Source organism: Epinephelus fuscoguttatus, linkage group LG3 (assembly GCF_011397635.1).
Source record: "Epinephelus fuscoguttatus linkage group LG3, E.fuscoguttatus.final_Chr_v1".
Lineage (NCBI taxonomy): Eukaryota > Metazoa > Chordata > Actinopteri > Perciformes > Serranidae > Epinephelus > Epinephelus fuscoguttatus.
The window spans coordinates 26256463-26283997 of record NC_064754.1 but is presented as its reverse complement, the minus strand read 5'-3'; the positions used below and the strand labels follow the sequence as shown (position 1 = coordinate 26283997).

Below are 27535 nucleotides of genomic sequence, written 5' to 3'. Positions count from 1 at the left end.
TCCTCTCATTCCTCATCAAACTCACTCCATCCCCCCCATCTCTCTCTCTCCACCTCTCTCCTCTCCTCTCCACGGCAGTGTGGGCGTGATGCGGAGAACTTTGATCGCTTTTTCACACGCCACCCCCCTGCGCTGACCCCCCCAGATCAGGAGCTTATAGCCAACCTGGACCAGGAAGAATTCCAAGGCTTCTCATTTGTTAACCCTGAGTACCCTCACACAACTCACTGACCATGCCACACATCACTGGGCTGCACTAGTAATCCCCCACCTCGGACACATACATTACAAACAGACACACAATCAAAAAGATCACCATGATGTCATATCCAGACTGCATTCGGCAGAGTGAAACGTTAAAGGAATAGTTCAGCATTTTGGGAAATATGCTTTTTCCTGAAACTTCGATGAGAAGATGGATATGTGCATAAAATTCAGAGCTGGACCCAGGAGGCAGTTAGCCTAGCTTAGCATTAAGACTGAAAGCAGGAGGAAACAGCTAGCATGACTCTCTCCAGAGTTAAAAAAACAAAACAAAAAAGGAATGTAAACATTTGTGGTTTCAAGGAAAGTTAAATGCAGTAACTAAAGACTCAGAGCTCTCACAGTCAGCCGGCAGTAAGTATGCTACCAGGTTAGCTCACAAGCCGCAGTTTATCTTGGTTACTCCCAGCGGTCACATGACCCTCACCTTGCAGGTTGTTGTAGTTGCTCGAGAGTTTTCCCCAATGAAAACCACACCTTCTTTTCATTTTTCGTTGTTTATGGATTAAACAAATGAGATAAAGCATCTTAAGTAGTAGACTTTAGTTCTGGTTAGGGATGTTAAGTGTTAATTGTTTATCAGTTAGGTACTGAGAATATTTCTGACAGGTTACACATGTAGGTTTACAGGTGAATTTTTCTACTCTTCAGTTTACTTAACTGCACCCAACCTGGGTCTGGTGGGAGCTAACGTTAGTTAGCAGGGCCGATCATTCAGTGATTACCACCTGTGATGCCAATCTTGCCCAACAGCATTGCTGTGGAAACATTTTGCCCACCCTCCAATCTCCCCCCAACTCTCCCTGGTGAGTAAGTGGCCCAATGTTGAGCTGCAAACCCCATTTAGCATTGTTAATTACTGTTATCTATGTTAGCAGTGACAGCACTGCTAGTGGTGCTAACATAGTTAACAATGCTAAAGGGGTTTTGTGGGTCAAAATGAAGCCGCTTACTTGCCAGGGCTACCCAGGAGCAGCCTTGTTTGAGCGTCACCGTAACGGCGCTAGTAGCGGTAATCGCTTAATGAGTGACGTTGTATGCTAGTTCCCATCCAACCTGGATGATGAGCATTGCAGAGCAGCCAAGGCTAGCGTTGGCTAACCAGTGGAGACTGGAGGGTGGGCAGAGGGCACCATGTTTTTGCAAGGTAATGTGGCTAGTTCTCTGTCTGTCAGTAAAGCCAATAGAAAATAAAATAAAAGGCAAGACATTTGAATCACAAACATTAAAATTTAACCACCTCAAAATGGATAGAGCTTTGAGTTTGACTTAGTCAGTGAAGCGCCAGACTAAAGGAAAGGTATGTTGTATTTCACATCATTTTCATCATTTTCTTAAAAATTAACTGGGTAGTTACGGGTTAATGTGTGTCGGGCTACTGAAAGCAAAACTTACAGCCCTAGTTGTGGTAGTAGTATTCTAAAGGAGAGCCAGGCGATCTGTTTCTCCCTCTTGCTTCCAGCCTTAATGCTAAGATAAGCTAATCACCTCCTGGCTCAGCTCTGTAACTGATGCTCAGACATAAGATGTTATCAGTCCTCTCATTTATCTCTCTGAAGAGAGATCAATTAAGCGCATTTCCCTAAAAGCTATTTCTCTAAATAACATTCAGATGGAAATGCAGACAGGTGCTCAACAATCAGGAGAAATATTCAGATATTCACGTGTCAAGTTGCCAGTAGGAGACCAGACTTTGTTTCCAGCGGTAACACCGTTTTCAGTTTACTGTGGTTTAACACGTCATGTGACACTTGCTGATCTCATATCAGCTCTACTGGCTGTATTTCTATCTTTAGTGCAGAGATGTTGCTCGCTCCCTGAATGCCGCCCGGCTGCTCCCACCGGCAGGTTCACGTGGGGGGTCCGACCTGAACCTGCACTGTCTCTGTGTCACCCTCCCTGTGATTGCATATTGACTATGATGACCTATCAGTAATATTGATGAGTGTACTATGATCACATATTGGTAATATTCATACAGTGTACGTGAAAACTGACCAATTGCTTTGCTATGATTGTTTAATCAGTTTCCTAATGTTGACTTTATTTTGTCTATAGGACCAAATACTTCTACACTTTCTGTTCAGTCAGTGTTGTGGTGAGCTTAAACTTTTTGCTGATTTGATTTTTAAGGATAGAAGTCTTTATACATGCAGTCAGCAAGAGTGTAAGTCTGCGTCAAGTTAGTGATTTTTGACTGAAGTCTCATTACTTTCCTCCTTATTCCTTACTGGAAACATTCACCACATTACACTGTGTTTTTAATGACATATCTCTTAGCTCGTAAACCACCATATTGTGGGGAGAAATCACATATGACGAGTCTTGTGAAGCTGGTAGTTTGTTAGGATGTCCAAAAGTGCCAAAATAGGGTTCAGAATCACGAGGATGTGGAGAAAATATTGTCCTCAACAACTGTGATGAAGGGCAGCCATCTTGTGCCATTTTTGCAGTACATGTATAATTATTAGAATATGCATCCTAGCTTATCTGTTCTCCAACAGTACGATTCCCTCGGAAAGTCATTTTCATATATAAAATGAATGAAGACGTGAGTTTCATTGTGAGGCAGATTGTATTATCTTTTTGTAACTGTGTAACCATGCACGGTTCTAACAATGTGTCAAATCTTGTTCTTTGAGCTCGTATCAAAAAAAAGGAGGCGGCATCACGTTGACGTCACTGATGCACAAAGATGCTTGCTGATAAAGATGATTGTTTCTGCCAGGTGGAAAAAGTGAGCACTTATTGTGACAACAGTAACTGTGACGAATCAATGGGGACATACTGAGAGAGATATGAGAAAGATAAAAAATATATATATGGAGTTCTATATCAGAGAGATATCTGGATAAACTGTTCTGGATGAGAGAGATGCTTCTGTGGATTGTGTAATTGTCCTGTATGACTGGAAACTGATAATATACTCACTGGTGCCTACCAGACTACTCCTGCTGTGTCTGCCTTGTTACTGTTGATACACCCAAAATGGTACACTTATATAGAAACTAGTTCTTTGTAGATGTGCTGTACGTATATTTGGTTTCTTGCTTCTAGCTTCAGCCAGGAGCACACTAGCTCAGCTTAGCATAAAACATGGAAACTGCAGGCCCCCAGGAAAGCCGCTCAGCCTTGCATCAATTTTTTTTGCAGGGGCCACTCGCTGAAAAAACCCCTTGCGACCCAAAAAGCGTTTTCCCTATAGAATACCATTGTAAAAGAGACGTGTGTAAAACTGTTGACAGGACACCTCAAACTGCAGGTCGATTATGACTCTTTCTATTCTGAATTTTGGAGCCAGGGTTGTTTTATATTTGTAAAACTTTCTCAAAGCAGAGAAAAGCGATTAAAAAATCTGTGACATCATCACAATGCTAAGTCTATGAGCTGAGTGGGAACTCATGGGCGGGGCCACCGGGAGAAACACCACTGTGCATATTCAGTGGGCTGCATATGGTATAAGTAAACCCTGAAGCTAGAAAACTTTTTTGGTGTATGTGCCAGGCAAGCAACTCAATTAGTAAATATAAATATATCAGAGCCGTCATGGCGTTCAGTATCTATCAGTATCTAGTCATTAATAAAGTCTATGGGAAATGAGCTAACAAGCAACACAACACGTCATTTTCCAATACAGTTGACTTCCAAAAATATTTTGTCATCAGTTACCTTGCTGTTAAAAGGGGGCACCATCTTGTAAGGAATGCGCTCTGTGCCTGCTATTGTGGATTACTGCTTATCTTTTGTATTCTGTTTGACTAAATCAATCAAATCTAATGAAGAAGAGAATAGAAAAAGAAAATGGATTCTGCTGGGAGAAATTGAATCTCGATTTCAAGCAAAGTTATTTAGACAAACTAATCAACATAAACAACATATACATCAGAGTTACACAATCACTACTTTGTGAGCACAGAAAAAAACTACAGCCCCTATCAGAATTTAGCAGTGTGAGTACTGACATTATCATAACTTGGTTTCATAGGCATTGATAAAAGTCACCAAAGCTCTCATCTAAAATCATTTTTTATTTTTTAGCTGTAATCTCTCTTTTTAGTGTTCACTCCTCTCTATCCGACTGTTACTACAGACACTCGCCTCTTATGTCAAGCAATGACATTTAACGGACTTAGGTGTAGTGCTTAAGGGAAATGGTGTTTGTTAAAGGCAGGTAAAAAACAGAATTACGAAATACATAATGAAATTAGATTGCTTAAAACTAATTTACACATATGAAGTGTGCCACACAATGCACTGTTAATAAAGCCTCTGTTCCAAGGCTGTATTTGTAGTTATTAGCAAGTTAATAAAATTTTGAATAAGGTTTTTTGGAACCCAAAAGTTCTGATTGCTCTTCAGTGCTCTATAGAGTCTTTAATATTTTGTCACGGTTTGGGAGAGTCAAATTTTTTAACGTAATACACCAACAACAATCTGATTATGTGTACAGCCCCCAAAATTAATTCCTCAATGTGGAGTTTCTCTTTTATGAATAAATAAGTAAATACTTAATACATGTTAAAAAACAAATGCTTCTTTTTTTATTTTTGCGTAGAACACAAGTCTATATTTTTATTTTTGAGACAATACTGCTTTTAAAAGCTATATGGGGGGTTATTATAGAATCTCATCCACAAAACAAACACACTGCAGAGGTAAAATATGCAGCGTCACACCTGCCTCATACATTTATATGAGCTGATTTAGTGGTGAGTTCGTGGACCTGTGGGAGAGGTGGGAAAGTTTCCAGCCTCTCCTCATTTCAGCTGGAAGCCCTGTGATGATACAAAAGGCAGAGGTAGGATACTAAATGCTTTGTGTGTGTGTGTGTGTGGTACATGTGTCTTGCCTGGGGCTCACTGCTTCACTTCCCTTGTGTTAAATCCTCTCCGGTTGTGGTTTGGTCTGCCACCGGTCTGTTTTATCGATCCTTGTCTGTTCTGTACTGGAACGTTTTCCTCTCTCTGGCTTTGGAAGTTTGTCTTGGATCTTTCTGCATCTGTGCTGTTGAAACGTTTCGGTGGGTCTTCATCTTTTGACTGTGTTTCTGGGTTCTGTCGGCAGGGTGTGTTTGTTTTTTGTCGACTTGCTCCCCCCAGTCCTGTATAGAATCAGCGATGTGTTTTGCAGAGTGTAGACTCCTTGTGGTGCCACCGTTTACAGACGATCAGAGGTGTGGACTAAACTGTACTTTAAGACGTGCAATTGGACTCACAGTTTAACAGCAATGACTCATGAATTCACTCAGACTTAAAAGACGGGGTCACAGTATTTCAGGTCTGTCTTAAAATAATAATTTATGTAACTGTAGAAATTTGCAGGGCTGTAACCAAAACTGGCATTTTAGAAATGCTGAGGTCAGGAGACCAGATTCCTCTCATGCAACCTACTCAGCATAAAAAAAATCTGCTCTTAATCACAGCTATTAATCACATTACTGTTTCATACCTTGTAATTTTAGTCTCTAAGTGCTCTTGTAGTTTCTATTTGTTTATTTTGCTCTTATTTTATTTTTATATACCTCTTAACATTTCTTTCTTTTACTCTGTTTATCTGTACCTGTTGCTGTCCCTGTGCAGCTGTATCAACTGATTCTTCCCTGCTGTGGGATTAATAAAGGTTTATCTCAATATCATAATCAGCCTTGACTGCACCAATTTGTGTTTAACTGTAGAAATTAAAGTCTCCTCAGGTTGTACAACACACATTAAAGGAGAGCTTTACAATTTTAAAGGCTGTCTTAACGGTCCTGTGTGTAGGATTTAGTGTCATCTAGTGGTGAGGTTGCAGAACTGAAACTTCTCCTGTGTGCCAAGCATGTAAGAGAACTACAGTGACCATTGCAAAAACGCAAATGGACCTATCTAGAGCCAGTGTTTGGTTTGTCCTTTCTGAGCTACTGTAGAACAACATGGCGGACTCAGTGAAAGAGGACTCGCTCTGTATGTAGATTCAAACCGCTCATTCTGAGACAAAAAGACAGTTATTCTTATTTTCAGGTGATTATAAACTACTGAAAACATAGTTGAAAATAACACATACCATTTCTGCCAATAGATGCCCCTAAATTCTAAACACTGGACCTTTAAACCAGTAGATAGGTGCCCAAATGGACACTGGAACAGGTTTTCTCTTTCTGTAATTTCTCCGTCTGTTTATACAAGCCACTCTTTCACTAGACATGATGGGGGACAAAATCCACAGTCCTCATTTTGCAAAAATGTGGTCAAAAGTTTGTTTGCTAAAAGCTAATATGAGGCTTCAGCAGAGGTTAAACAGAAGTGATTGTCCCTCAAAGTCGCAGTCTTGTTACTGTTTTACATTTTCAGTTTTATGTACAATAAATAAATTTAAATTAATTTTTATAAGGTATAATATTTTTGGTAATGGATGGGTTGCATGGGAGTAATCTGGTCCCCTGACCTCAGTATTCCTAAACTCCTGTGTATGGCCCTGCATGCAAGAGTCAAACATAAGAAAAACACCTGATCATTAAAAGCTTTAAAGTTTTGGGAAGCCTTTATGAAAGTAATAAATGCACATTTTAAAAGGCATATAAATTTATTTTTGTAAATGTACTATGCTGACTTCATAGATTTAAAATGGCATTACATCTGGTGAAGGGCATATAATGAATCGTTAAGGACTCTAAACACAACATTTAGGAACTGACCTGACTTGAGACTTGTGACTTGTAAAACAATGACTTTGTCCCACCTCTGCAGATTATTAAAACATGTCTCTCCATGTGCTGACACAATTAAACTTCCCTTGCCTCCTTCTCTACCCTCCATCTTTGTGCTTCTATGGGAGAGTTGTTCTTTTTGCTTGTTGTCAACCTTTTTTTTAAACGCTGTTCAGATTCACTCAAACTTTATTTCTGTAACACATTCTCTCTCTCCTTCTTTTCTCCCTCTGTGTGGCAGAAATCACGCCGTGATGTCGGCAACTTCGACAAGGAGTTCACCAAGATGGTGGTGGAGCTGACACCCACAGACAAGCTCTTCATTATGAATCTGGACCAGAACGAGTTTCAAGGCTTCTCCTACACCAACCCTGAATTCATCATACAAGTGTGAGGAGGTCCTGTTGGTTTAGACGCAGCCCGAACAAAACTTTACTCGAACCAGTGCGGCCCCAGTTACATCCACGAGGACTCATCCAGCATCTCATTGCACCACCACTGAAGCTAAAGCCACAGTGTCTCATCTACACACACCTCCGACCCACACCAGCATCTAAACTGGGCAACAATCAGAAACCACCACACTGGCTTTAGCTGCTGGTTGGTCACAGTGAGACTGAGTTTGACCAGTAACCACACGGTAACAGGCCAGTTTCCAGAAAACACCAGGCATGTGTAGTGTTCACACGACCTCGTGGTGTGTAGGTCAATACAAAGAGTCATAGTGAATGTGTAACTGTGTGTATGTGCTCTTATTGATCAACAGCAGTGTGTGTTTGTTTACTTGATTTTTTTCTCCTCTTCGGCCTGTAAAAGTTGCGTCATGAACATTCCATGATCAATACTTCATGTATGTGCTCACACACAAACTTAGGTCACTTTAGGGGAAGTCACAGACTGATCCTAACGCCTCGTTTCTACTTGCATATGTGCACAGAGATGAGGCAACTGAAAGTCCATTCATTCCTTTGGGAATATCCGTGATGTCCGCTGTAGCTGAGAAACTCCTCCCCTTCATAATATTTCGGTCTGGACCTTGCCTTGAGTACATTAAAAAAATGAAATTCTGCGGTGGATTTCGGAGAGACTGCATGACCGTGTGCTAGCTTAGCTAACAGGCTATTTTCTTAAATTCAGTTGCTTGTCGATTGTTAAGTGAGTTTGTTAAAAAAATAACTTGTTTATCTCATTTTAACACATTGTGAATCTGAGGGAAGTTATTCTGTTAAAATATGGTTATACATTATATACAGTCAGATTGTCGTTATGACTCGTTCAGCTGTTCATACTTTTTGTACATGAATATTTCATGAAACATACCAAGTCCCTAGCAGGTCCTGTTTTTGTCCTGTAATGTTCCAAGTGCATAATCCAAACTACTGGATGGTGAAAAATGGACAAAATGAGGTTTCTATCTATCCGTAAAGAAAGACTAGAGGCATCATCCGTATATTCACAGATCTACAGACATCAGTCATATACATAAGTGGAAACGGCGTAACCCTAAATTTGCTTGCCTAATCTTAACCCATACCCCAATTTCTGAACCAATCAGCTATCGGTCTGATGACAACAATCCTCTGGGGGCATTAGCCAGTATTTCAGGAGATCTGGTATAGCAATTGGATATGCGGGCCAAGACTTCCCCTTTCATGTGCTGGTCATTTTTATCTCTATAAGCAGATATCAGCATATAAATAAGAAAATTCCACTGTTTGGCCACTACGAAAATTGGCTTTAAAGCCTGGCCCACTGCCTGAGGGCCTGTTTCCGCCTCTGTGCATTGATTGTTTACCTGCTGCTCAAGCAAGATTGGCCAGAAATGACTAGAAATGAAAACCTGAACACTTCGGATACCAAAATCTTGTCCTGTTGCCCACAGATTCTGCACACATATGCAGATATCTGTTCATAGAGATTACCCTAACACTAACCTGACCCAAAAAACAGCTTTTTCCATATTGAGACATGGCTTTGGTCCCCAGTTGGACAAGCTGTCCGCAGTGAACTGGGATCTCATTTATAAAACAATGTGTAGGATCCATATTAAAATGTACGTACGGACAAACGCTAAATTGGCATCTGCCAAAAAATGGTTGACAATTTCAACAGTCAGGCCTCCACCTCACCTGTCTGCGTTGCCAGTTTCTCGTCTCCAAAATGTTCCGAAGCATGGGTCAAAGTTTCTCCTATCAAGTCTGTTTTTATAGATCACAACTTTTGCGTTGGACGCGGAAAATGCCTCTTTCAGGCCTCCTTTTGTGTGTACGCAATGTTTATAAGTCGGACCCCTGGTCTTGAGTCTGGTGTGTTTCCCCGAAGGTAACCTAAATCACACACACACACACACACACACGCACACACACACATGTCTGTGCAGGCTGCGGTTTGGAGAGAAGGAAGGATTTTAAAGGTTCTGATTTTAACCTCATGTCTAAGTTAGTCCTGAACTTAGTCTTAAGCACGTATCGTCTTCCGAATTGATGCAAAAAAAAGAAAAAAAGAAGAAAAAAAAAGAAAAGAGAAATCCCCCCAAATGCCTGCCTGGCAGTGATATTTAAAAAATGTCTCTGTCTTTTTCTCTTGCTTAATCTCTCTCTTTCTCTTCTCTCTATGGCACTGTGTACGCAGTGGGTTAGTGCTGTGTAGGCCTATACAGTCTTTGTGGTGCAGCTCCTCTATGCATGCCATATCTGTTGGTACAGTAGCTCCCTTAAGATTTGCGTTTGACATCGGGGAGGACGAAAAAAACCTCCGGTGTCGTGAATTTATTGATGCAAGTCAGTTTTGAAATATCCATGCTCAAATTTTAGTTTCCACTCCGAATGCTGTGTACGCCTTCTCTAATAATGTCGAAATATGCTACAGAGAAATATGAGATTTTGTGAACTGAACATATAAAGTAGATGTAATAATTCTGTATGACTTGTATTTCGGTGTATGTGTAAATAGGAATGGGATCTAGAGCTAGAAGTGGTTTTCATGTTGTAATACACTTCTATACTATTCTTCACAGCCCCGTCTCCCTTTCTCTCTGCTCTCTGTCCCTGCCAGCACTCAGCTGTCACTTTTTACTTTGATTTCCCATTTTTATATCTCCCCTTTCTCCTCCTCTTCCTCACCTGTTCCCCAAACTCACATTCACATCGGTGCGATCTGGAAAGGAAAAGGAACTGGGAGACGAGATAAGTGAGACAAGAGGGAGAGGGGGAAAGAGGGGAGAATAAAGTGTTTACTATGCAAAAGGCAGGAGAAGAAGGAGAAGAGGAGGATGAGGAGAAAAGGGCAACTTTTATAAAGCAACTTGAAGAAATTGTGTAACAGGAACAGTATACATATGTTGCATGCGCCGTCTTTACCTGCGCGTGAGAGACACTTACAGTATGATACCTACATTAAAGTGAATTATCATATACCATTTCAGTAACACTGGCTCTTGTGTTTTACTCGGGTGGACCTCGGAGTGACCTTGGAACAGGAGCTTCAACCTTGCATGCTTACAAACAGAAAACAAAAACTACACATAAGCAGTTTGCATTAAATCTAATGTATTAAACATAATAATAGTCTGTTTTACAGTGCGAAGATGCTAAAAGATGACACTCTGGTGACATTTTGGTTTGGCCTTGGGTTGGGCCTACAGAGCCCAGACTGCGCCCTTGTAAGATATCAGGCGAAAACAAACATAATCCCTGTCAGATCATCAAGGAGATCGGCAGACTGCTTCTAAAAATAACTTTCAAGGCTTAAAGTGACTTGTGTTACAAAGATAAATAATAGCTCTTCAGATCTGGCTCTGCTCACAGAGAGGAGAAAGCTACTCATAAGTGTTGCTGCAATTTTCATTTATACAGGAAAGGAATTTAGAGTAGTACTGTGTGTTACAGTACAGATTGGTTTTCAGGAGAGGCAAAACAACAAAACATACACAGCTCCAGAGACAATGCAGAGTAGGATGCAGAATGGGATATGAGATTTAAATGAGGTGTTGCAGGTGTGTCCTTCCATCAGATAGTGTTTATGTGTGTGAGTGAAATGTGTAATAGAGGTTATTGCTCTGATGTAGTGTGGGATCTCATTCCAGATTTTACTGTGAATGATAGTGATAATTTTCATAATCGTTGTACATAATAGGGTTTTGATTATTTGTTTCTTCTGCAAAATGTCAGAATATGGTGAAAACATGTATAACATAGTGGAAAGTAGCAAATCCACACTTTAGACAAGCAGAGTCTGTTGACAAATTTGCTTCATAATTGACATCAACAATTTTCCAGGATTAAGGCTTGATGTTCTAAGGGTGACTCGGTGGTGCAGTGGTTAGCACTGCTGCCTCACAGTAAGAGGGTTCCTGATTTGAACCCAGGGTTGGGGAGCCCTTCTGTGCAGAGTTTGCATGTTCTCCCCAAGTCAGTGTGGGTTTTCTCTGGGTACTCCAGCTTCCTCCCACAGTCCAAAGACATGCAGGTTAATTGGTGACTCTATATATCTATATATACTTAATAGTATAATTTAGGGTATTGGATACAGCCTGAGCGGAAGAGTGTAGAGACTTCTCAGGGCTGCATTTTTGGGTAAAAACATAATGATACTGTTTTCATTTACAGATATTTCTCCTACAAAGACACAAGTTGATAATCAATAAACATAGAATTAACCATAGAAATAATAATAATATAATCAATGTCCTCATACGAGACAATAATAAAGTACTTCCTAATTAACAGCGTCTGAGCTTGTTAGTGTTGATAAAGGTGGTCAAATTTGTTGCCATATCAAATATTATTAATTAAATAAACAAGTTTCAACTTTTAAATGTGATCAGGTTTTGTCCACTTTTGTGTCGAGATCGGCTGCCGACTGACTTTGCAAAAACGGCTGCCGTCTTGTTCTGACATGGATTAGTATATTGTGCTCTTACTACCACTAGATGGCACAAATAAGTGTCCACCAACAAAGACAACAGGTCTAAGTTAAGCAGATTGAAGTATGCAGTCAAGTAAACCCAAAATATGATGTCCTTATACTGTATGAGGACACACGGTCTCAGGAGGATAATAGTAAGTGAATTTAAAGGCTCATTGTTGATGCTGGAAATGGTAGCTTTAATTTTTGTCAAATATTTTTTACATGATATTATTATTATCATTATTATCAGAAAGCATCAGGTCCTTATCAAAGAAACTGTAAGTGTGTTAGTTGTTGGCTAAGTGTGTTTTATTTTATTTTATTTTACTTTACTTTATTTTTTTGGTATACTGACAGTTTTATGAAAAGAATGCTTACTATTCTAATTATACTTTATTATTTAATAAGCTTATATAAATGAAGAAACTAACATCCTGACCACTGTGCTGCTGTCCATGGTGCTGAACTGATTCAGGCTACAGGTTGACCTGTTGACCTTAACAGGCACACACACACACACACTGGGGGCGGGATCATCCAGCAGTTGGTGCCACACGCAGTTGAGTTACAACAATCTCGGTGGTGTCCAGATGAGCTGCTGCAGCTGTTTCCTCCCATCAACTTTTTGTTTTATGGAGGATCTTGGTCTTCTTCTACTGTTTTTCCTCTCTGATTGTGTGTTTGTACTGCTGATAAAACATGGACACATCCCAGCTCAGTGATCCAGGCCTTGTGCGGGTAGTTTAGATGTAAAAAGTCCCGTCCTTGAACCTGCACAGTCTGAGTGTAGCGCAGGTTGTAGAAGATGTGCACAGAGTTCCAGTTTCCTGCAGCCGACTGGATCCACACGCAGATCAGACACCGGGGGAAAGTTTATAACAGTTTCTAAAACCCGCTGGTCTCCGTCCGCTGGAGGACTCCTCGGTGAGGAGGAGGAGGAGGAGGAGGAGGAAGAGGAGGAGGCTGGGCCGACATGAGGCTGTGTAACCGGGGAGTGATGATGCTGCTAACCACGGCGGGGGCTTTCTGCGCCTTCAGTCTCATGACCATCGCCGTGGGCACCGACTACTGGCTGTACTCCCGCGGGATGTGCCGCTCCAAGAGTCAGAACGACAACGAGACCGTCCGCAAGAACGAGGAGGTGCTGACCCACTCGGGTCTGTGGAGGACCTGCTGCACCGAGGGTAGGACACACGCTCCTCTACAAGTTTTACCAATATATACTGGTTTCTACAACTACAAGGAACCAAAACTCACTGCAAAACTTTCAAATATTTAAATATTATTGTCAGATATCAGCCAATATATTAGATACAAATATATAGAAATTGAATTTTGAATAGAATTTAATTTGAATTTTTGAATTTCTGCTAATGCACATAAGAACATCATGTATGAATCTACAAATTCATGTAAATAAAGTCACAGCCTCTCACAGAAAATGGCAGATACTTAAATAGTACAGTGCAAAACATTACAATAAAGTAATTTAACTTCAACACTTCTGCAGATGGAAAAAGGTGTAGGCTGAAGGTGCAATTTGTAACACCTACCCTTTTAACAGCACATCATATTTAGCAAAACAAAACAAAACAAAATAAGCAAACAAGGCAAACGACAACAATAAGAAAACCAACTTACAAAAGGCAGCGTACACATTTTAAGTCCTTGTACCCTGTTCTTCTATGTCACTTTTGAAGTCTGATCATCCATTTTCATATTTAATCAATACGTTATTTTTAAACCTTTGTTTAAACCTACTTAATGTTCTGCGTGTTTTCACTTCCTCACTACAACTGTTCCATACACTCACTCCTTTAACTGAGACACAGTGTAGTTTGGCATTAGTCCAATAGTTTTCTGAACATATAAACACCTCTCACAGCATGTTGACTTTCTCTCTGTCAAACAACTTTTGGATACCTTCAGGTAATAATTGTTTTTTTTTTTGTTCTGTACATAATTCAAGTTGACCAAATCTTCAAATTTAAGAGTCTTTAGTTTGATCAATAATGAGTTTGTTGGTTCTTTGTATGAGGTTTTGTATTTCTCAGTATACAACAGTATAAGGTGTATAATGAGGCTTGATTTAGAAGATCTTTATATAATATTGCAGCTGACTCTGAAATTTTGGCTTTGATATAATTTATGTGTGGCTTCCAGCGTAGTTTATTGTCTATCACAACCCCTAGATAATTTAATTTCCAATACTCTTTCAATGTCAACTTTATTTATCACAAGTTTGCTAGTTATCAAAGTGTAGATCAATAAACAATACACTGTAAGTCCCTATGGGTGACATGCCTATTACTTCCACATGAGAGAGAATGTACACCATGTCTCTATACTGGGTGATAAATAAAGTAAAGTCATGTAGTAGTACCCTAAGCTATAATGGTATTATAACAGCTTATAAGTGTTTTTATTCTGGGAGAATATTCACTGTATTTTATCATCACAGCATCACAAAGTTTAGGATTTTGCAGTATTGACTATAAAATAAATATTTAAAAATGGTGAACATAATTTATAGCACCCAGTGTTGTTTTAGTAAAAGTAGCGTATTTAATCACTTGAGTACAAGTCCTGCATTAAAAATGTTACGTCATTACATGTGTGCAAACATTATTGGCAGAATGTACTTAAAGAATCAAAAGTAAAGAGACAAAATGACTCAAGGAGTGTTATTTTAAGTCATTGCAGTTTACAAGTCCACAGTGATTAGAACACATACAGACATTTGTTCCAATGTTTCCAAAAACAAGAGGAACACATTGTGTCACTTTATTAAGGCCACATACATTTAATCAATTAATCAGCACATGAATTTGTACAAAACATTCCTCAATGCAGTATGACAGGAGCTTTAACATCAACTTGCTCCTCTCCATCTTGGGAACGTGAGCAAGATTATGAACACATCATTACATGTTACCTAAAGCTTTTTCATTTTTGCCTTACTGTAACTGCACCACGTGTAGGCTGTACACAGAGGAGTACAGAAGGCTTCAGAAAGAGCTGTTTGAACATCTGCACACATGTGAAATTTATGTTCCAGCATATTGGCTTGTGTTGTGTATACAGTTTGCAACACTGGCGCTGCACATCATCATCCTCACCTAGAGCATTCCTGATGATGTGACCTAAATCTCTTACTTTGTTCAGCACATTCAGCGCCTGGTCTGCCATAAAGGAGGAAGGAATGTTTTGCTTTTGATCCTCCTTGGTTTTAGCATTCAGGATAACACGGTGTTAGTATTAAATTAAGTGTCATACTGCTCACCATATTTTGAGCAGACTCTGAGTAGTTGCAGTAAGCCAGCACCATGAGGACTAAATATGAGTGTAGCTACTTAAAGATAATTTGATGTGTAAGTAGCACTGTTAAAGATAACATTAACTATGTTATATACTGTTGTGTTGTTTAATGCATCACATGTTGTGAGCTCGTCATATGTTTGGCATCTAAAACCTTAATGTAGTAATGATTGTTGCCAGGTAAATGTAGTAGAGTAAAAAGTAATGGTGAAGTAGAAGTATTGAAAAACTTCAGTTAAAAGCCTAGTCCCAGTTAAACACCCAGTCTCTTTTACTAGCCTGGTGTGGCTACACATTTAGACAAATAAAGGCCTGTCTCTGTTAGAGGCCTGGTCTGGTTGCCAAACAGTTCAGTTTTATAGAAGTTCTTCGGATGTATAAAACCAGACTGTTGACTACCCACTTGACCAGCTTAGATCGCACATACAAGTATAAATGTTTACACTTTTGTCAGGGTTAGCTTGGTACAGTTAATTTTACTGAAACCATGAGCACCAGAGAGGACTGTGATTCATTCAGATTTACCGGCATGATGAAAAACAAGTGGTGACTTCCTTCCGATGAAGCTGTAAGTTATTCATATTCCTTTAGTCCATAAGGGTCCCCCGATCCAATGAATCAAAAGTGTTTTTCATAAAAATGATTCCAAGTTATAAATGTCCTCCTGAGACCCTGTGTCTTCATTAGAGGACATTTTGAGTTTACTTGACTTTATACTTAATTCTGCTTAACTTAGATCTGTTGTCCTCATTCATGGACACTTTTTTGTGCCATCTAGTGGTAGCAAATGCACGATACACTAATCCTTGTAACGTCTGCAGCCAATTGCGACACAAAATGTGGACAAGGTCCAAAATCTGATCACATTTAATGGTCTAAACTTGTTTATTTATGATTAATAATGTTTGTAGTTTGATATGGTAACAAATTTGACCAATTTTGGCAACAGTAACAAGCTAAGACACTGTTAATTAGAATGTGCTCATTTGAAGACATTAGCACTTTATTAATGTCTCATTTGAGGACATTGGGACTTAATTATCTTTGACAGTGTTTCGTTTTTTACACTTATAGGGTCCTATTGTTCCCAAACAGCTAGGAGAAATTAAAAATGCATACCAAACAAGAGATCGGGTCTCAGGAGGATATTGTTTTAACACGATGAAGGTGTGTGTCAGTATGCCTGGTGCCGTGAAACAACTGTCATAACGCATAATTGATCAATTATTCAAAGCCTGTCCCAAATATAGGCCTGTTGAGTTCAGTGATTTAAGCAAATAAATAAATAATAAAAGTTTCATGGTATATAATAAAATAATTAAATGGAAATAGTCAGGGAAAGTGCAAGTGCATCAACACTGTAATAAAGTGCAGTAAATCAGTAAATGTTACAGTGTTACATACTGGTAGCACCCAAACAGTGGTGATGTTTGATTTTCTTTCACAATCAGAGATTAAACAAAGTTTAAACTTGCATTTACTGTAAAGTTTAATAAGTACACAAGTAAAACAGATTTCTTTATTGCCTTTTAAAATGCTTCAAGAGTGCAAATAATCTATTGTACCATAAAATATCAGACTTTCAGGGGACAGATAAACAAAGAGAATAAAAATAAACTAATAAAAGCAGCGGCCCTGAGGGGGAGTTTGTTCCTCAGACATTAACTAGCCTTCATTAACCAGCCTTTTGAGCCAACAGCTGTCAGTTAAAAATACATTTGAGGCGTCATCTTTATTTTTATCTCTTCGTACAGAATGAAAAACAGTTTCGTTAAGTCTTCTGTGAAAATCCGACAACACATCCTGTATTTTAGCTCTGATGGGTTTGGTTGAGAATAATGTTCACGTCTTGTTGAGGGAGGGAGGGAGTGGAGTTTAAGACTTGGGTGTGTGATGGATGGAAATGACATTTTCAATTATTTATGGCTTTTTAATAGTAGCCCTCTGTCTCTCTCTTATCCTATATCCTCTGTTTGCTAATTTTCGGAATTAAATGGGAATGTTGAGCTGTCTCTCCGTGCTTCCCTCCCTCTGCTGCAGCCCCGCTATCTCTAAAGCTCCAAAATGGTTTAATGGAAAGGTAACAACACATGCAGAGGAAATCAATGCTTCAGCAGTCCTGTGTGTTTGTGTGTGTGTGTGTGTGTGTGTGTGTGTGTGTGTCTGTCAGTCTGCGTCACAAAAAGCCACAAGCAGACAGACAGACAAAAAGACAGGAAGCTGAAGGCTGTCTATGCCTTATGTGCCATACATAATCATAAGATGAGGCAGCAGTGTTGATTTCTTCAGGACTACACATGACAACAACAATAAATAGTGACATGTCAGGCGAAACATAGGCGACACAAATACAAAATAAAACCAAACCAGGGCAGACGGGGTTAGCGTGTGGTCGTGTGCACTCATTAAACACAGCACTACAGTGAGACACTTTAATGGGGCCTCTCTGGGTTATTTTCATGTCAAGCCACAACCAAATTGTCCTCCAAAGTAACAGTGTGAATAAAGACTAATGGCACTAAGCTGGCAGAAGAACACGCCGCATAATGCAAGTGCTCAGAAAATATCTATTCTTGTTAAGAGTGAGGAAAAATATGCAAAACATGTTACCTCATCTCTCTTTGTATCCTGACAATAATTTGAATAAATGCTCTCTGAGTAGCGTCTCTCTCTCTCTCTGACCTGTTCAGCGCGGCCGAATTACAGCTTGCCGAATGAGTTTTGTTTTGGTAACCATGGCAACCGAGTCCCATCATCAATACCGGTCAATCAGTGCAGCACATAGGGACACATTTATCAATATATCTCTGCATGTGCAAATGTTGAAAGGCACTGCTGAGCCAGAGGTTACTGAGAGCAGGGAACGTGTTGCAGCTGATTTATGAATCTTCAGCAGATCAAAGTTCACGTTAAAGTATACATAATCCATGTGATAGTGACCGTCTGTTTGTCATTGATTGGTGGGACTATAGAATATTTTGTTTTATGGTTTGAATTCTTGCCCAAATACTGTACCAGGAGATTTTCCCTGAACTGTGGGATGTTTTAATATGCTGAATATGTGCACAAACTGAAGCACTCAAAGGCTTGAAGGACACAGAAAACACTTGAAATGGCAGCTAGTCAGGACTGCATTAGCATTATTAAATTTTCTCACTTTTCTGCATTTGTCAGCTTCCTCCTCCAATCCAATCATGTTATCACATTTGTAGAGAGATAAAGATGTTGTGAAGACACAATAATGATCCAGACACTGTGTTTGGCAAAATAGACATTAATTGACAACCCATTCTCATTCATAACTCATTCATACAACAGCTTGGTCACTGACTTCAGGTACCCCTCCAGCAATCTCAGAGCCCATCAGCTATCATCTGACAACGATAAGCCTCTGGATGTGAGGGCTAATATTTCGTGACATCTGGTGTAGCAAGTGGATATCTGGGCCAAGACCTCCTCATCCTTGTGTCAGTCAGTTTGGCTAGTCTCTAGCTACACATGAAAGCAGATAAGTTTTTAAAAATGCTAATATGAAGCTAAATTATCGTCCAAAATTGCGTTTCGACCAGTGCAGCAATCCTCTCGACGTGGACTGTTTACCTGTTGCTAAAACCTGATTGGTCAATATTACTTGCACTACAAACACAAAGCAGAATGCTTCCCTTACCAAACATGCAAACATGCACCCCACCCCGAGTTTGAACCAGGGACCCTCTTGCTGTGAGGGCGCAATGCTAACCACTGCACCAACATGAAGCCTGATTTTGGTTTGTTTTCAGGTTTTTGGAGAAAAGACATATTCAATCTTAATTGGATTCCCTAGTGAGCCAAAACTGAGATGAACGAAATGTCTAAATTTGCCTCTGCAGGACTGAACTTAAATCAGTGGTTCCCTACATAGCGGTCATGACCCCCAAATGAAGTCCCAACAGAAAACTGAAGGGTCCTAAGATGATTTAAAGGATATAAACTGCTCAAAACTCATGTGCACAATACACCTGTGCTGATGGTTCACAAGTAGCTGAAGAGCTTTTCTTTTTGTCACATGTCCAGAATGTACACAAGAGGTGAGAGGACACACTTCCTACAGCAACTCGGTAGAGGACAATCGGTGCTCAGACAGACAAATGTTTTTTCCCTGTAACTCTCTGGGCCGTAGTCTGATATCTTGATGTGCCCTATATTCAGAGCCAAATGTTCTACATTAAGCTTTGAGCTGAACTGTATAAAAGCAGGCAAAAAATCAATAAGAAACATCCCATCAGATGATAATGGTCAACATCACATTTAGCATAATGCAAGTCACTGTTAGAGAGAGCATGTAGAGTTTACTGGGTCAAAGACACTGTATACAGTCTGTATGTCAGATTATAAAATGATACAGAGTGAAAGGAGTTAACGAATCAATGTAATGTGTTTCTTTCACTTTGTCTTTTCTGCAGGGACATTTCGGGGCGTTTGCAAAGACATTGATCACTTTGCTGAAGATGCAGACTACGAGCAGGATGCTGCAGAGTATTTACTGAGTGGGTAACAAATGTGCTCACATAAAAGTGAGATCCAACAACTATAATGGAAGTCTCCGGTATATTAATGTTATATATACCCCATTCCTCTCCTCTCCTTAGGAGCAGTACGAGCCTCCAGCCTCTTTCCCATCCTCAGTGTGGGATTATTATTTCTCGGAGGTGTGTGTGTAGCTGCCAGCGAGTTCTACAAGTCACGTTACAATGTCATCCTCAGCGCTGGTATACTCTTTGTCTCTGCAGGTCAGAAAAACACGCAAACCTACGTGCATGCACGGATTTACAGTATTTATCATCCCTCTTACCGCCTCCATCTCTCTGAACTCTTCCAGGTCTCAGTAACATTATTGGCATCATCGTGTACATATCAGCCAACTCAGGTGACCCCAGCCAGAGCGACAACAAGAAGAGCTACTCCTATGGCTGGTCTTTTTATTTTGGAGCTCTTTCCTTCGTGCTGGCTGAGATGGTGGGCGTCCTCGCAGTGCACGTGTTTATAGAAAAACACAGACAGCTTCGCACTAAAGGCCGGCCGTCCCTCATTAAGCCGGCCATCTCCCGGAACTCATCTTACTACCGCAACCGTTACTACCAGAACCGCGGCCGCCGATACAGCTACAGGAGCAACCACAGCGGAGGGGAGTCGGCCTCACAATCCTTTCGAGCCTCCATGGTGCGAGACCGAGAGCCGTCCCTCTCAGCTGAATCCAAAGTTTTGGCAGGTTTGCCAACACCAGTGACAGTGGGCTCAGATTTCATGCTCTACACCTTAACCTCGCCTCTCAAAGACGGTAAGATTAACATGGCTGTGGATGATTTAACTTCTGCAGCTGCTCACAACAACACAGAGATGCTGCCTGGAAACTGTGCTGCCAACAGAAGGACCACGCCAGTCTGAGAGGACAGGAAGTGAGGGAGTATAGACCTTCAAAGACTAAACATAACAGGAACTTCTGTGAAAGGAGAATGTTTAATGAAAGGAAGTCCTCTCACTTTATTGGTAAAGAAAGAGGAAAGACTTTGGGGACTGGAACAGGGCTACATCGACTAATCTGTCAGAAAATAGTGAAAAAAAACACACATTCCCAAAGCCCAATGTAGCGTCTCCAAACTGCTTGTTTTAGTCCAAGACCCAAAGATCTTCAATTTATAAAGCAACAAAATGAAGCAAAACCTTGTGTTTGAGAATCATGAATCAGAGAGTGTTTGGCATTTTGCTTGGAAAATGCATATTTTTATGCTTTTTGTATGTTTTTCTGCTATGTTGTTACAGTAGCTATTAAGGATGCCCCGATCACGTTTTTATGTCCCCGAACCGAGTCATTTGAGTATCTGCCGATGCCGAGTCCTGATCCGATACTTCTATTTTCCTAGATAATACAGCTGCATGGTGCACGCTTCAGGTACATTGAAGTTATTCAAATCAAATGTATATGTTTGACAACTGGGGACAAGTGTCATGAAAAGTGACCAGAAATAAACTGTAATATTATTATTACTAACTGAATATATCTGCAATGCATTAAAGGATAACTTCGGTATTTTTCAACCTGGGCCCTATTTCCCCATGTGTATGTGTGCGTATGATTCATAGGTACAACTTGTTTTAAAACTGGTTCAGTATTGAGGGAGGCGGATGCAACCAGGAGCCGCGAAACAAGCTAAAACGGTAACGGGGGCAAATGCGTCCCGTATAAGTTTGCGCATTAAAAGTGCTTTTTCGCCACTGACCGGTTCAGATCGCCAGTGCTATCTCTGTAAATAGCATACTAAGCGTTTTGAACATTGTTTATATAACATTACCTCCACTGTGTCTGTAGCTCTCTGTACTTGTGGGACAGCTGTTTTCTTGAGGAAGAGGTGTTTCGGGATTGGATGTCTTCTCTTCTTCGGCTGGAAGTAGTCATCTTGGGTGAAGTGAGCGCTGCAGACCCGATGGTCTGCAAGGCGCAGTGTCTGGACAGGAGTGTTAGCATCCATTTGTAGCACAACTTCAGCATCTTGCCGTCCGACAAAGGCAGCCTATGAAAGCTGTACGGGGTGTTGCGCGACATCCTGTTCTTGCAATTCGGATAAGCACAAACACGAACCATTGTTTTCAATCGATGCAGTAAAACTCCCAACTGTACTCCGGGACAACCAGCGCCACTCTGAGCGGCGCTCAGCATGGCTTTTCTGTTTTCTTGCGGCAACAAGCAAATCGTGATTTGTGATACTGGGCTTTATAAATAAAATTGAATTGAATTGAATTTATCACAAAATAAGTAAATAGGTATAAAATAACAAACCCTGTCTTTAATCATTTTGGCCTTGTCGCTGTCTCGAGGGAATGTCTCTGTCCCTTTAAGAGAGTAACCTGTTCTCTGGTGTTTGTTGCTTCAGTGCAGCCTTTGCATCAGTTACCTGAATGAACAGTGTGTTTATTTTTGTCATCTGTACATATTTTGCAATATTAGGCAACATTAATGAATTACTTTTATTGACTTCTCACTCGCGGAGCTTTTGTTGCACTTTGCAGTGGCGTGGTGAGTGTGGTTGTCGTTGGTTCTGCACTGCTGTCTGTCTCTCCTCTGCCCGTGGTAAAACACCATGCACCATAAACACAAGATATTCTCACACTTAGCTGAAATGAAAGGAGCACATTTAATTTTCATATTTTAAAAAAAACAAAACAAGAAAAAAACAAACAAATAAACTGTCTCATACTGCATTTTTTACCGTTGTTTATGGCGTGTGGTGTTTTGCTGTGGGCAGGGCTCAGCCCCTGCTCTTACTCATACTCAGAAGCTCAGCAGAGTTTGGGAGATAAAGACAACAGGAGAGCTGGAGACAGCTGCAATTTGCGTGTCTCTGCACAAAACCTTCACAAGTAAAAAGACCTGTGTGACAGCTGGCGTTAAACAAAGAATCGGATCCTCTGCCTTGATCGGCCCAAATCCCGTTCTTTAAGATCAGATCGGGACATCCCTAGTAGCTGTATCTACAGAGTATCTGTAGCGTGTGTGTGCAAGTGAGTGTATATAGTGATAGGAATGTGTGTATGAGAGGTGAGACAGAAAGGAGGCACACACACACACACACACACACACGCACACACAAACAACGGTGAATGTCACCTAACTATGTCTCCCTGTTCCTGTCCTCCTTTTTTGTGGACCTAAGCTCAAAATCGAAACCCCATTAAATGCATTAGACCTCTCTCTATCTGTCTCTCATTGTGTCTGTATGTGTGTTTGATTGAGTGTGTGTTGCATAAGCATGTGAGCATACGTGTAACAAAAGGTTCTGCCCTCTCGGCTGTGTCACAAAGTCTCTGTTTACATCAAATAAAGCTTATGTATTTAAAACAAAATGTGCTTTGGGGAGACCTAAGTGTGGTTTCAAGTGTAGTGTTGTTGCTTGTGTCTGTGTGTGTGAGTGTGTGTGTGTGTGAGAGAGGGAGAATATTCAAGTATCTGTCTTTGCATAAGTGGGCACAGAAGCAAATGTCCAAGCAAAGTACAAATATAAAAACAAACAAGTTAGCAAAAATAAATGGGCCCCCCCCCGTGCTTTTTGTGTGTGTGTGAACGTGCATGAGTAAGCTGTGTTAGAGATGATGATAGGACAGTATAAACAACTTCACAGACCTACAACAGAACAGCAGGCAGACTGATGCGTTACCATGGCAGCAGCAGCATCATTCAGGTGAACATTCAAGGCAGTTTTGATGAATACGCTTTCAGTGCCATCATGTACTGACCACACAGGGAAATCAGCACCAGCACACAGCTGCCGCACCAACTGCACAACTACCTCACAGACTCTGACAAACATTTTAAATGGGTTCACATGTATTCATTCTTCCAGTGTTGTAATAGTCACAAGAAGGTCTTCTCTTTACTTTTATGTGTGCATGTATTATCTTTGTTAAACCCTGGCATCAGTGGGATTCAAATCCACAACCCCAAAGAAACTGGAGTCTTAATCCAGCACCTTTTATTGCTTGGCCACACTGCCTCTGATAAAACACCTTGTTCATACTTTCTAAGTTCCTCATAATGTCACTAGAGGGCACTCCGAGTCATCAGTGGTACACATACAGGTGCACCTCAAAAAATTAGAATATCGTGAAAGATTTCAATATTTCTTGTCAGTTATTTCAGAAAGTGAAAACTGTACATATTCTGGACTCTGGACTGCTGATTTATCAGCTGTCCAGAAGACACTCATTGACACTCTCCACAAGTAGGGTAATGGTCATTGCTAAAAGGGCTGGCTGTCCTAAAGTCCTCTTTTCAGATGAAAGTAACTTTTGTATTTCATTGAGAAATCAAGGTCCCAGAGTCTGGGGAAAGAGCAGAGAGGCACGGAATTCAAGTTGCGTAAGGTCCAGTGATGATTTGGGGTGCCATGTCATCTGCAAGTGATGGTCCAGTGTGTTTAATCAAGTCCGAAGTCAACACGGCCGTCTACCAGGAGATACTAGAGAACGTCATGCTTCTGTCTGCACACAAGCTTTATGGAGATGCTGCTTTCCTACTCCAGCGGGACTTGGCACCTGTCCTCAGTGCCAAAACTACTAGTAACTGGTTTGCTGACCATGGTGTTATTGTGTTTGATTGGCCAGCCAACTGGCCAAGAAGAAGATAGGAGACACCAGACCCAATAATACAGTTGAGCTGAAGGCTGCTAAGCAGTGCCACAGACTGATGGCCTCCATGCCATGCTGCATTGATGCAGTAATTCATGCAGTAGTAGACCTGACCAAGTATCGAGTGCATAAATGAGCATACTTTTCAGAGGGTCGACATTTTTGTATTATAAATTCATTACCTGGCAACACCATCACAGTTGCCATGCCAGGTGTACACACTACTTCAGTTTTCAGCACACCTTTTTAAAGCCTCAACATTTATTTAAGGTGCATTCCAAATCACATATTTTCTCTTTTACCACAGTTTTTATTGGCAACATGAAGTGGCCACACTTAATGAGTAGAATGTGATAACAGTTTCTTGTATCTTCTCATTGGTATTGCTTCTGAGTCAAACATGAGAAAATCCTGGCAGCGGTGGGATTCGAACCCACGCCCCCTAAGAGACTGGAGCCTTAATCCAGCGCCTTAGACCGCTCGGCCACGCTACCTCTGTCTTTGTCTACCACTCATCCGATCAATCTGTATGGATTTATGTATTAAAATGGACGGTGTAATACAGTAAATCATGTTGGATTCTAGTTTCTATTTTATTCGCTTTTATTTGGAAAGCCTGTGGAATTTAGTTGCGGAGAACCTGTTACATTTGATTTATATGTAGTATTTAACAGATTTGTCACTGTTCCTCCGCCAAGGAGGTTATGTTTTCGGTAGCATTGGTCTGTTTGTTTGTTTGTTTGTTTGTCTGCAAAATAACTCAAAAAGTTATGAACGGATTTTGATAAAGGTGGATAATGGGACAAGGAACAGATGATAAAATTTGGGTGATCGGTTGAAGCAAAGTGGATAAAATAACAAATAAAGTCTATGGTCTGACAGCCTCAGCAGCAATTAAGACGGTGAAAATGGCGCCATCTGGTGGCCGGAAAGCACGTCTTGTTCTACTTGCTAAATATTGTTGTAATTCTAAAGTTGAAATTAATGTTCTGTGTTGGAAAAAAGAAAGTGAAAAATACAAAAAAACATATATTCTGTGTTGGTACAAAATAAAAATGAAATAAATACACCACAGTGTCCCTCTGAGTGCTTTTCTGGTGTTTATTAGGTGGTTGATACCTTTGGCTGCCTTCTGTTTGGTGCTGGACAGGTAGTGCACAGTGGGTTTGCCACTGATTTTCTGAAATGACCACATGACACATGACCTGACAACTCCATTACATATACCACAGATGACATGGCGATGGTATTTCAGTTTCCCTACATTTATGTCCTGTTCTGTAGTGTCTATTGCCCAATAGGAAGCCACACTTACTAAGTATTTCTTTTTACATTTTTATATACAAGACACGCTTGATATTGCTGACTACAGATGCCATGTCAGCTGTACAAACTACTTCAGCTTGAAGCACACCTTTTTAGGTGGGTCCACATTTAACGCATGTTCCACAGTGTCTGCTGCCCACAGGAAGAAGCCACTCTTGTTACTGAGTGGTCTTTATCTTCTCTCAGGACTTTGAGCTTTGGTCATTGGCAGTTTTTCAGAAGTACACAGGATAAAATCCTGACAGCGGTGGGATTCGAACCCACGCCCCCGAAGAGACTGGAGCCTTAATCCAGCGCCTTGGACCGCTCGGCCACGCTATCACTGAAAGCCACCCGCAACTTGTTTACTATGATTTATATGGAGTATTATACAGATTTGTTACTATTATGTTTATTAGCTAGTTGTTACGTCTGAGTATCTTCTGTCTGGTGCTGGGCAGGTAGTGTACAGTGGGTTTGCCACTGTGATTTTCTGAAATGACCACACCATCATATATTCCAGATGACATGGCCACTGTATGAACTACCTTATTACAGTTTTGCTACAAGTATGTCCTATTCCACAGTGTCTATCCAGGTAGAGGCCACATTTATCGAGTAGGTCTTTTACATTTTCATTCACAAGACATGCCTTGACAACACCATCACAGATAGCTTACTACAGATACCATGCCAACTGTACAAACCACTTCAGCTTGAAGCACACCTTTTTAGGTGGGTCCGCATTTAATTCCTATTCCACAGTGTCTGCCACAGGAAGACACCCCTCTCATCATTGAGTAGTCTTTCTCTTATGACTTTGACCTTTGCAGGGGTGCCCGTAGTACAAAATCCTGGCAGCGGTGGGATTCGAACCCACGCCCCCGAAGAGACTGGAGCCTTAATCCAGCGCCTTAGACCGCTCGGCCACACTACCCATGAAAACCAGAGGACAAATCACTCGATTTCATTTATCTGGAATATGAAACAGATTTGTCACTAGCATGTTTATTAGGTAGTCGATACCTTTGTAATTGGTGTGCTTGGCAGGTAGTGTACAGCAGGTTTGCCCACAGCTGCCTGCTGAGCATCGTTAAGATGCTAACTGAGGTGAATGTCAGAGAGGGGTGATGATTCTCTGTAGGTTTGTCCATATAGTCATCTCTCACATTAAAGCCTACGGATTTGATCCTTTGGAGATGTACATCTATGATCAGAACATCTATGGCTTTTCCTAAAACCCTATGTAAGATGGTTCGTACCTGTCAGTCTATATGGAGTATTAAACTGACTTGTAGCCATTTTGTGTATTAGCTAGTTGACACTTTTCCTCTGTTTGGTGGCAGGTAGTGTACTGTGAAGTTTTACTAAAAGTGGCTGCCTGCTGTTTCTGGAAATGGAGTTGATAAAAGCAATGAGACTGGACCAAAACAGTGAAGTTGATCAGGTTTGGAAACCAAAACAGTGAGCTGAGATACACTAAAACAAGTTATATTTGTAATTTTCTGTCCTATCAAACACAGGATACCTTATCTGATAGCGACATCCTGGATGGGCTTATCCAAATGCTCTGTGAACTGTGCACAGGTCCTCTGTTTAATGCCCACGTTTTTATGAGTCCACATCTCCTATTCTACTCTGACTGCGTATCACAGGAAGAAGCCAGTCTTTCGTGATGTGTTTTTCCAGCAAGTCTTTATCTCAGCATTTTTTCTGAAGTATATCTACCCAAAACCTCTGGCAGCGGTGGGATTCGAACCCACGCCCCCGAAGAGACTGGAGCCTTAATCCAGCGCCTTAGACCGCTCGGCCACGCTACCTCTATATTCTAACCAAAACCACTCACCCTAACGTTCCACACAGAGTATTAAACAGACGGTGAAATACAGAAAATCA

General features: G+C 40.7%; 3 protein-coding genes and 4 non-coding genes across 8 annotated transcripts in view; 2 read left to right on the top strand and 5 right to left on the bottom strand.

Moving 5' to 3' along the window:
* LOC125885732 (protein kinase C beta type-like) overlaps window positions 1-8832 on the top strand; it is a 39972-nt gene extending 31140 nt beyond the window's left edge. The window contains exon 17 of one of the 2 annotated variants that reach the window (XM_049571473.1): window positions 7191-8832. In XM_049571473.1, coding sequence (XP_049427430.1) covers window positions 7191-7343 — 153 coding nt within the window. In that variant the 3' untranslated portion in view covers window positions 7344-8832. Of the gene's footprint in view, window positions 1-78; window positions 3219-7190 lie in introns of those variants that run through there. The other variant, XM_049571472.1, reaches the window with a different exon arrangement.
* The window catches only part of pdia2 (protein disulfide isomerase family A, member 2), a 177197-nt gene that overhangs the window by 11836 nt on the left and 137826 nt on the right, over window positions 1-27535 (bottom strand). The window lies entirely within an intron of this gene.
* Window positions 12831-20599, top strand: cacng3a (calcium channel, voltage-dependent, gamma subunit 3a). Its single transcript, XM_049571479.1, has 4 exons — window positions 12831-13041; window positions 19618-19701; window positions 19804-19944; window positions 20034-20599. The coding sequence occupies exons 1-4, from the start codon at window positions 12831-12833 to the stop codon at window positions 20597-20599; spliced, it is 1002 nt and encodes a 333-aa protein (XP_049427436.1).
* Window positions 24747-24828, bottom strand: trnal-aag (transfer RNA leucine (anticodon AAG)). Its single transcript has one exon. It is a non-coding gene; the product is annotated as a tRNA-Leu (tRNA).
* Window positions 25900-25981, bottom strand: trnal-aag (transfer RNA leucine (anticodon AAG)). The gene has a single exon. It is a non-coding gene; the product is annotated as a tRNA-Leu (tRNA).
* On the bottom strand, window positions 26495-26576 carry trnal-aag (transfer RNA leucine (anticodon AAG)). The gene has a single exon. It is a non-coding gene; the product is annotated as a tRNA-Leu (tRNA).
* trnal-aag (transfer RNA leucine (anticodon AAG)) lies at window positions 27378-27459 on the bottom strand. Its single transcript has one exon. It is a non-coding gene; the product is annotated as a tRNA-Leu (tRNA).